The 10,931-nt window shown below is 41.5% G+C and overlaps 1 protein-coding gene across 1 annotated transcript in view; it reads left to right on the top strand.

The window, feature by feature from the left end:
- Positions 1–7,222: 7,222 nt before the first annotated feature.
- Positions 7,223–10,931, top strand: part of TMC7 (transmembrane channel like 7) — a gene marked incomplete at its 5' end in the record, with an annotated part of 42,926 nt that continues 39,217 nt past the window's right edge. Inside the window, 1 exon segment of the mRNA XM_072419018.1 lies at positions 7,223–7,447. Within this exon segment, the coding sequence (XP_072275119.1) occupies positions 7,426–7,447 (22 nt within the window).

The following is a 10,931-nucleotide window of genomic DNA, read 5'->3' as shown; positions in this document are numbered from 1 at the left end:
ATAGAGAGAGAGAGAGAGAGATACACACACACACATATAAACACAATACAGCCTGTAAAGAACGTTCGTTCATCGCGCATGCTAGGAACATGCACAATCACTAAACGACCGTACACACGATAGATGGTGAACGATCGTCGTCCAATCGGATCCGCCGCGCCAGTCGTTCATTTCCAACGACTATCCACATGTGTGTACCATATAATGGTAATTTCAAACATTTAAACACTACATTTTAATGCTGGGGAAAAAGTCAGTGTAAATGAAGCCTACATCAGATGAAAGCCACTGTAAACACTAGATCCTTGGTAACGGGCCTTAAAGGAATTTTTATGTAATCAAATTATCCCGAGTTCTTTCAATGTTTAATTCCTCTTGGTGGCTAGAAGATGGATGAAACATCCATCTCAAATGTAAGTCATAAATGTAGCCACAATTCTAGGTGAGCTGAAGTTCTTTGTTTTTTTTCAGACGTGTTTTTTCTTTATTTCTTATAACGTGATGTCATTAAAGAAAATAAATAAATACCATTAATATATCCTTGAGGAGGTTGGTATAGATTATTTTAGTACAAATATATCATAGGAGAAGCATGGAGGTTACCATTGCTTCTACAATATCCAGGCTGCCAAACTCCAATTTTGATGACCACATATAGGTCAGGAATTTAATATAAAAAGCAGTTTTTGAATCTGACAGTTACTAAAATATTACCTAGTGAAGAACCAATTATGACCATTGGAACACATGAGCCTAGAAGATTCTCCAAAAGGGAATGTTTAAGTGAATGGTGTATTCACTGCTTTAGAAATAAACCCCTTTGTAAACCCCACTTTACTGAAATACCAGAAACCTGGCTCTCAAGGTTTGATGTTGGACATGATGTTTATACTGACATTTTCCATCTTTTATGTTGGCATTTTTACTTTACTTAGACTGGAAACAAATTTGCAAATAGAGTATTCTGACTTTTCTCTGAGTTTCCTGGTCTGCATACCTGTCTGGTTCATAAATGGAAAGTCAGCATTTTCAGGACGGGTTTAGCAAAGGCAGCTATATTACTCATATCCTATATTGCTCAGGTGACAGGATTATTTAGGGGCCCATTAACAAATGCAGCATGCACCTAATGCATTGGTGTGATGCAATGCAATTCATTTTAATATGAAAGGGCTGCCCTAACACAGTACATGGGAATGTGCATCAGGAAAGCAAGGGCATGCATATAAGTTAAGAAACCCTAAACCCTACATGGCTAAGACACAGGATGTTTCCCTCCCCCCATTCATTCCTCTTTTCTTTTTTTTTTCTCTTTTTCTATTTTAAGGTGGAGTTAACTATTTGTAACTCAGTGTAATTATGCTGTATTACCATGGTTGATTGTTACCCTTTTTATGGTTTATTTCTCTTGTCTCACCTGGTTACTTTGTTTACAACAGTAACATGTTTTTCTCACTGAAATGCAACCAGTCCTAACTCTCATTGTTCTTTGATTCTCATCTTTTGCTCTGATGTTTCACTGTTAACTCCACCATGTTTTATGTCTATTTATGTATTAAAGAAAAACTTCAAAAAAAATTCATTTATTTAAAAAAAAAAAAAAAAAAAAGGAAACTCTAAACCAACTGCAAAATAAATAGCTGCAGTACCACTATGTCACTAAGGTTTCGCAGGGACAAACCACTGATGTAGCAACTGTACGGTGGAAACACTGCATTCTCAAGCAGGATGGCTGTGTTTTTTTTTTTTGTTCTAGTAATAGCAATATGATTAGTGGACTTTCAACAGATGAGTTTCTTCTTTGTGCAATATAAATTCTATATCAAATCACTCAATCAGTGGACCTAAACAAGTACATGGGAAAACTGACCGTTTCTATTTATCACTGTATCTAAAGTATATCAAGGTGCAAATATTTAATTTCATTGCCACATACCAGAGTGCCAGAACTATGAAAAGACAATAGGCCTGATTTATTAAAGCTCTCCAAGGCTGGAGAGGATACACGTTTATCAGTAAAGTTGGGTGATCCAAGAAACCTGGATTGGATCTGGTCCAGCATTCAAAACATTTGCTTGCAAATAGTAAATGACATTTAGGAAATACATTCCAGCCTAACTGATGAAAGTGTATCCTCATCAGCCTTGGCGAGCTTTAATAAATCAGGCCCTTTGTTGGGAATGGACACATTTTTTAACCCTCTGTGCTTACTTTTCCCCCTCCTGTCCCAGGGTGCTGCCCTCTTCTTTTCCAAGATAAGGTCTTCAACTATCTTGAATGGCTGAGCCAGGAGCTCGTGCAAGCGTGCAGGAGTTAATTGAGTCCCGGCAAGCACAGGTGAAGCCAGGATTTCCAGGTATCCTGGCTGCCAGGGCTGAGCTGCGCATGCACAGCTCTGTGTTTTTGACAGTTCCCCGTAGTGATCAAGCAGGTAAGAGTGCATGCATTGCCTGTCCCTTTCTGCAATAATGACCTGCGTTATTACAAATTTATAAAAGTAGAACATCAATTCCCTCTGAATATAAAAGAGAATCTGGGTAGCAGTGACCATAATATGATTTCATTTAATGTAAGCTGTAAACAGGAAAGATACAAACACTTTTTTAACAGATCAAATTTTCCATTATTAAGGGCAGCTCTCTGTGACTTGGACTGCAAGACAATATTGTCCTCAAGGAACACAGAACAGAAATGGGAATGTTTCAAGTCTGTTCCACACAAGCACACTGAAAAAAAAATTCCAATGGGCAATAACTTTAAAAGGCTAAAATTAAAACATATGTGGCTCACAGCTGATGTTAAAAAGGCCTCAAGGAACAAGAGAAGAGCATTCCAAAAATATAAAAATGAAGGATCACCTTCATCGTTTGAAAACTATAAAGAATATAAAAAAAGTAAAAAGGTGATAAAATGTGCAAAACTTCAAAATGAAAGACTAATTGCAAGGGAAAGTAAGGCAAACCCCCAAAAACTTTTTAAATATATTAATAGCAAAAAGATTGAATCTGAGCATGTAGGCCCCTTAAAGGATGTCTCTGGATTGGTAACTGGGGAAAAAGAAAAGGTGGATTTACTAAACACTTTTTCCAGCTCTGTGTACACAAAGGAAAATGGCAGAGCTTAAGTCCAAACTCCTAATAGCAATGGCACAGCTTTAAATGAGTCACAATGGCTCAAATGGCTCAATTGATATGCCTAAGAAACAGTTGGGCAAAATTAGGGGTTGACAAAGCACCCGGACCCGGTGAACTACATCCACATGTCCTCAAAGAGCTGAGTTCAGTTATTTCAAAGCCATTATCTCTAATTTTTAGAAACTATTTGATCACTGGCATGGTACCAATGGATTGGCGTAAGGTCAATGCGGTTCCTGTCTTCAAAAAGCGATGTCCATAGTCGAAAAGGTCAGGAGAGTAGAACCACATAAAGGAGTTTCTGCTAGAAAATATTATTATAAGTGATAGTCAGCATGGCTTCAAGAAAGACAGAAGTTGTCAAACAAATTTACTCTCTTTTTATGAGGAAGTAAGAAAACAGGTAGACAGTGGAGTAGCAGTTTATATAGTGTACTTGGACATTGCTAAAGCATTTGACACAGACCCCCACAGACGGTTAATATGCAACTTAAGGTCAATAGGTTTAGAAAAGCCAGTCTAAAAATGGATAGAAAATTGGCTTAAAGACTGCATCCAAAGAGTAGTGAATAATTGTTCATACTCTGAATGGTCTAAGGCAGGGGTCGGCCTTTAGGCCAGATATGGCCTAACCGGTAGTTCATTACGGCCTAACGCCCCCTGGCTGATCCGTCAACCCGTGGCTCCGGAGCCGCGGGTTGCTGGCTGGATCTGTCAGGGGGGATTAGGAACTACCGGAGCCGCCTCCTTGCTGTTGCTCCTCTATTTACAGCGGCCGGTAAATAGGTAAGGCTCCCTGAAGGGAAATCCCTCTCCTCCATAATGCATATGGACGAAAGGGATTTCACTTCAGGGGACGTTTCCTGGTGGAGGGCAGACCATTACGGCGGGACTCAAAGTCCGGCCTAGTGTGCTCTCGCCCACTCCTGAAATGGCCTATTGGCCATGAAAGTTTGGCTGACCCCTGGTCTAAAGTTATTAGTGGTGTACCCCAGGGTTCAGTTTTGGTACCTTTACTGTTTAACATCTTTATAAATGATATTGAGTTTGGGATTAAAAGTACCATTTCTGTGTTTGCAGATGACACCAAACTATGTATTGGAATTGTATTAAATCTTGAAAGTAAAGATAGCAATGTCTGTTGATCCAAGGAACATCCAATTGCCTCATGTAATTAGAAAGGATTTTTTTCCCCTGTTGAAGCAAATTGTACTGGGGTTTTTTGCCTTCCTCTGGACCAACTATGTCCATAGGATTTTATACCTGGGATGTTTATTTCCCTAGTGGTTGAACTTGGTGGACCTATGTCTTTTTTCAACCTGACCTACTAAGTAACTATGTAACTTGAATGCAGCCCTAAAAGTATGCCCTAGTGATGCCCCTGACTGGTAGGAGACCCAAAAGTCTGAGTTAGCACCAAAACAGGAATAGAGAGAAAAACTTTAAATTTGGACACTTGCTGCAGTGAAAACATAGGCAATGTTAATCCATTGTAATTTCTTCTTACTTCTTATCATGGCAGCACAGATATGAACGGAAATCTCCCTAATAAGACACATGGAGACAAAACTAGTTTTGGTAGAAAGGGCATGGGGTAGATCATACATTTACTGCCTGTCTGAACTAAACTAAGGTGCATTCTGACTCTGAGACAAGAACATGAAACGAAAATTTGCAGTACAGTACACGGACAGCATATATATACCCTGACAGGGGTTTTATGTATTTTCTATTTAAATACCAAAAATGTTTATTTTATTGATGTTTTTAACACATTAGGCAGAATCTACAGCAATTATTCTAAAGCAGGGTTCCACCAGAGTGTGCTAGGGGTTCCCTGAGCAATGAGCAATATGTGCCTATCAGTTCAGTTACCACTGACACCAATGATATTTTTAGCTAATTGTAAGGGTGGCATTTATCCCATTAGCCAGCAATATAAGAGACATTCTTCCTACCAACCACTATACTAATGTACGGTGAGCTGTGGACATAGTAATTATAGGACGGATTTCCTGAAAAACTGACATTATTTCAAGGGTTCTCCATGTTAAAAATGTCCACAAAACTTGACCTAGATGAACAGCTTTCTTGCTTGTTTTGATGGTGGTAATTTCCCATTGTTCTGTGTCCATTCCAATGACAGATGCATTTTACTTGGAGTTGACCTCTTGTTCAGGGCTTATTCACACAGACACATGGTTACCAGGTATCCAATTCCAACCACTTAGCATTCACTGGTGGTTGTTTATTGTTACTGGCAATTATGAAACGCGTAAAACAACTACAGCAGGCTTGTCTGAAATCTCCATTAACTCGCACAAAAAATAGAAGGAAGACACGTCATTTGATAGTACTTTCTTCTCACAAAAGGCCTTTCAGCTGCTAAGCACAGTGCTAAAAAATATTTAGGGGTCTATTTATAAAGCTGTGAATCTGACATTCATTAAAACATTCCCTTGTACAGAATCTTCCAGGTCCATGTGTTTCGATGGCAGTAATTGATTCTTAAAGTGGACACCCTTTTAAGCCTTGGTTGCCACGGCATACCTATGTCATGCATCCTGGGAGGCTGTGGCTGCTCCTTCTGCGCATGCTTAGTGAGATTGGCTCGTTTTTTTCCACCGTCACAGCCACTACGTCACCCACTCTTGCACCTGCGCAGTGCAAGATTGAGTGACGGAGCAAGAAGACCGGAAGAGAAAGGAGAAGATGGCGGCGCCTTGCGCTTCCTCTGTGTATGGACAAAGAGGATTCCCAGGACGATGGGGGACCGGATTACAGGAAGGACCTGTGCCTTTGAGGGTTTTGCGGGATTAAAGGTAAGTGTGACTTTTTATTTTTAGTTTACTTCAGCTTTAAAATGTTTTAAAATAGTGGCTCACCCTTTTATATTATGAAAAAAAGTGTTTTGATTTTTTTTTTAAATATTTTTTTATACCAATCTTTGGGGAGGACCCCCCTTCTTGTCTCTACTGCCACAGCAGGGGTAACCCACAGCCTCCTGGTATACATACATTACATGTAGGCTGTGGGCTGCTCCTTATGTGCATGCCTAAGAATGAGTATGCGTCATCGGGGGCTTTCCTGGAATGGAAAACAAAAAAGGGGTTGATCTCACGGTTGTGCAGTGAGATTGACACTCACTGTCCAGTCCGCGCTGGAAAAAAGAAGGGACCTACTGGACTTGGATTGTGAAGGGATCAAGGGATCAAGAGTAATGGTACGTGTTTAAAGAGGAACTATACTCTAAACATAAAAAAAAAAAAAACACACTTACCTTCAATCCCACAGGGCGGACCGATCACTCCGGGGGTGTCCGGCATCTGGTCCTGCGTCGCCCTGGCAACCTTCCCGGAACCGGCACTCTGGGCGCCGCCATCTTCGTCTTCCCTAACAGGTTCTTCATCCTACCCAACCCAGGCACAAGATCGGGTGACGTAGGATAAAAAAATACTTCACGATCTCACTACGCATGCTCTCCCATTCATTCTTGACTTAAAAAAAAAAAAAGGTGTTGCACCTAAAAAAAAAAAAAGAATTTTTAGCCTACATAAAGGGGTTCTCTACCCTTTTATGTAAAGTGAAAATTCTGAGTATAGGTGCACTTTAACTGGAGGGAATGTTTCATGGAGTCAGATTCACTGCTTTATAATAAGTCTCCTTAGCAGGTATTATAAGATGAAGTGCCACAAAATCATGATCCAATACCTGTAAAACACCAATACGTTTTATTTTTGTTTCTGATACAATGGAAGGCCCAGCGGTTCTCCTTTAGCCAGTCACCCCCTATTCTTCAACCCCTAAAAAACTGTCCATGTGAACAAGCCCTTTGGGTTTTCCATCCTTTGGCAAGCAAACCCCTAATAGAACTGTCTGTGGTCACTGTGAAAGCAGCACAATTGCTCAGCAGGTCATATATGGACGTAGCCCCACACAGCAATTTAGGTTTCATTGAAGCAGCCATCGGCGTGTCAGCGATATGTATTACCTGGCAGGTACAGTCATGTGAATGGAAGCTAGTGTACAATACCACGCCCACACAATGCCCAGCTTAGCGAAACACCTGGTGAAATATCCGCCCCCACCACGTGTTCAGCCAATCAGTGCGCTCAGATGCCCAGCCTCTCCCGGAAGCAAAGACCCTCATGCACGCTGTCATAGTACCCTATCAGGGAGGAGACGGGACGTGGTGGGGGGAGTTAGGATTATCCTGCTCGGTCTTGTCCCAGACTAGGAGAACTGTGACCACCGAACGGGTGTCAGCTCGTTACACGGAATCCCGCGGACAATGGACGGCGATCCAGATAACGGTAGGTGACACACAGGACAGGAATGAAATATTGGTCTCCCCCCGTATCCCACCTGATAATGGTAGACTCCACCCCCATTTATATCAACTTACCGCACACTGACAACTAAGCAACGGTACTGACTGCTAAACTGTAATCCAAAACAAAGTCATTTACATAGAAAGTGTTCACTAAGAACTTTGAATGTTGTTTTTAGGTAAATGTTTTTATATGTAAGTTGTCCTTACGTCACATATGTCAGTCATAAACAAGTTTATCATCATTCAAACATTTTTTATTATTTTAGAATGATTGCAGAATTTCTGATTAATCATTGAACATGATTCCACAATTGCTCTTGTTGTGAATGTACAATCATTGTATAGTTCAATGTAGGGGATGTAAGTGTACCCCACCAACCCTTTTGTTTACATTTTTTACACTGTAAAAAAACACACCAAAACCTGTTTTGTGTTAAACTGGCCATAGCAGCCTTTCATTAACATAGCAATAATTTTAATTCAATCTCCAAAAAAACATTGGCCACAAAACATTATCAAAACATCCAAGTACATCCTAATCTTTAGGTTTTGAATAGGCCCATGAAAGTACCACTTATTCACTAGCTTTTGGCATACTTCTGCTTATCACCAGGGGCCCCCAGCCGCTACCACACCGCCTTGGGGACAGTTTTCAAATATCCATCCAATCCCTCTGGACCTTACGACAACTCAGTGTATTGTTAGACTCACTTATCCAGAAACCCATACCCTGATGGGTTTCCACCCCTGCTGCCTTCAATGTATTGAACCCCACTCTCATGGACCCGCAAAACCGCCACCAAGACGCAAGCTTGACTTCTTTTGCTTGTTTGCACCACAACTGGAGAGCCCTCTGCAAACCCCTCCTTAAAATCCAAATATTGGTCCCAACAGATTTAAGATGTACCTCACTGCCCTGCAAAAATAACTGAGGTTCTTTCTCAAGATCCCGGTGCCAGACTCCCAGTCGTGACCACATAACGCCCTACCTCCTTGGTAATTTGTATGTGCGCCTTAGTCAACTTACGCAGACTGCGCATGATGCCGCGTAAGGCGCCCCACCATATCAGGAGGTCCTGAGCCAGAGAAAATCAAACCTATGTTTCTGATAAGGTCCCTCATGGACCGCGAACCTACATCATTCCCCCCAGCATATATCAGGACGACATCCGGAGGCCTGTCGGGACATGCATACCGATGTATTTCAGGAATCACTCGGCTCCACTGCATGCCCGGAACACCTATCCAGCACACATACCGTATTTTTCGTCGCATAAGACTATATAAGACGCACCCAATTTTAAAGGAGGAAAATCTAGAAAAAAGAGATTCTGAAAGATTATTCCCCTTCTGATCACTCATGTGCCATTCATGCCGGTATTCCCCTTCTGATCACTCATGTGCCATTCAAATTCGCTTTCTGATCACTCTGTGCCTTTCAAATTCCCTTTCTGATCACTCTGTGCCTTTCAAATTCCCTTTCTGATCACTCTGTGCCTTTCAAATTCCCTTTCTGATCACTCTGTGTCATTCAAATTCCCTTTCTGATCACTCTGTGTCATTCAAATTCTCCTTCTGATCACTCTGTGTCATTCAAATTCCCCTTTTGATCACTTTGTGTCATTCAAATTCCCCTTCTGATCACTCTGTGCTTTTTTTCCACTGTACGGCAGTTAGGACAGGGAACAGCAGGGGGCGCTGTGCCAGCTTCTTTTACTGCAGCCAGGAGGAGACACACGCTGCTGCCAGAGGAGAGGAGACGCACGCTGCATGCAGCCAGCGAGGAGAAGAGACACACGCAGGATCGGGTATCGGGTGAGTATCTTATTTTAATTATTTTATAACACATTTGTCGTATAGGACGCACCAACTTTCCCAAACTTTTTTTGGCAAAAAATACGGTAAGTGTCACGTGGCTGGAACCCCAGCTGTTTCCCACTAAATTTAGATTCTAAATGAATCTGCTGCACCTGTAAATAAACAAAGACAAAAAAAAAAAATCCAGCCACAGCCCAAAACACTCCCCCGACAACAACCCAAGAAAAAACAGCCATCACCAAATCCACCACCCTTTAGAAAGGGCGGAAGTACATTTAGCTTAAAATGTTAAAATGGTTGGACTCTCAATGGCCTATGTGCTGACTGACTTCCTCACTGAATCCCCACCTGGCCGCCTCTGTGGCTTCCCTCATCCAAAATGAATGGGATGAATACTTACCTGGTCCCCGACCTACAGCCGCCACACACTTTCCAAAAATGGCCCCAAACTGAAACCTTGTTAAGAAAGAACCATCCTTGTGAATAAAAAATGGGTGCACCCGCAGGTACCCACTTACCACTTCCATTGGGCAAACCCTAGACCCACCTGAACCACCTGAACTAAATCTACTGGGTCTCAGCTACTTCCCCAACCCTCAATGCTGCCAAATGACACTGTAAAAACAGCTTGAAACAATATAACCTCAAACTATCAGAACATAAGTACCCGAATTCGCCCAATATCCCCTGTAACAATTCAAATGACACACGCCTGCGCAAAGCCACGCACAGGCTCCACTTCCTGTAACCCCTAAGGGCCTTTCGCACCATGAAACCCCTGGTTGCATCTGCTAAACCCATAATATAAGCAAAAATGCCAAGGCAGCAAGCTTTCTACCTACCGTCACACACGACACTCCCCTCTGAAAATTCCACACTAGAAAACACAAAACCAAAGACTCATCTTCGCTTGGGTCACGACCCTTCCTGTCCTGCTGCAAAAACAAAAAACACTCCTGCCACGTATGTACGCTTTCCACGTTCCAGCACTGAGCGACCCCTGTATTAATGAGGCGACAAACCCTAGACAATCTTCCACATGCCAGGCGGGCAAAACACCTCCTGCCTATATCCTCCTTGTGCCAGAATTCAGAATCTGACCCACTGAAAACGAGAAAGAGAATCCGCCAAGTAATTTGATAAAAGGGTGACGTTTGCTTATCAAATTCCATTGATTTGAGGTGGGCCACATACCCTAAAGTTGATCAATGCGAGAACGAAATGAAAGAAGAAAAGCCAGGGTATTCATTTAATATGGCAATGTATTTGAAAACTTTGTGTAAATTTGTTCCTGATTTTCAGGAAAATACATAATATAAAACAAAATTCATATTGTTCAGCATTCAAACACAAATAAAGAAGGTCAACCCACTATGTTTTAAAACATGGGGGTTCCTTTTGACCTGGTAGCTAGACACCACATCTCTGAATATGTTAAAGTAACTTTCCAGTTTATTTCCGATGCGTTTCACCTCTGAGGGCTTCTTCAGGGGACTTTGAAATACAGGTTGTACCGCAGGCTGCGTATGAGCATAATAAATGAGTAAATTAGTTCATGTTCCAAATAGATAGTATATTATAAATTATATATTGTATGTTATATATTAAGGTATTATACATAATAGTGAATGTTCAAGGATGTATTC

The sequence above is a fragment of the Pyxicephalus adspersus genome, chromosome 7 (genome assembly GCF_032062135.1).
Source record: "Pyxicephalus adspersus chromosome 7, UCB_Pads_2.0, whole genome shotgun sequence".
Taxonomy (NCBI): domain Eukaryota; kingdom Metazoa; phylum Chordata; class Amphibia; order Anura; family Pyxicephalidae; genus Pyxicephalus; species Pyxicephalus adspersus.
This window is presented reverse-complemented; position numbering and strand designations above follow the sequence as displayed.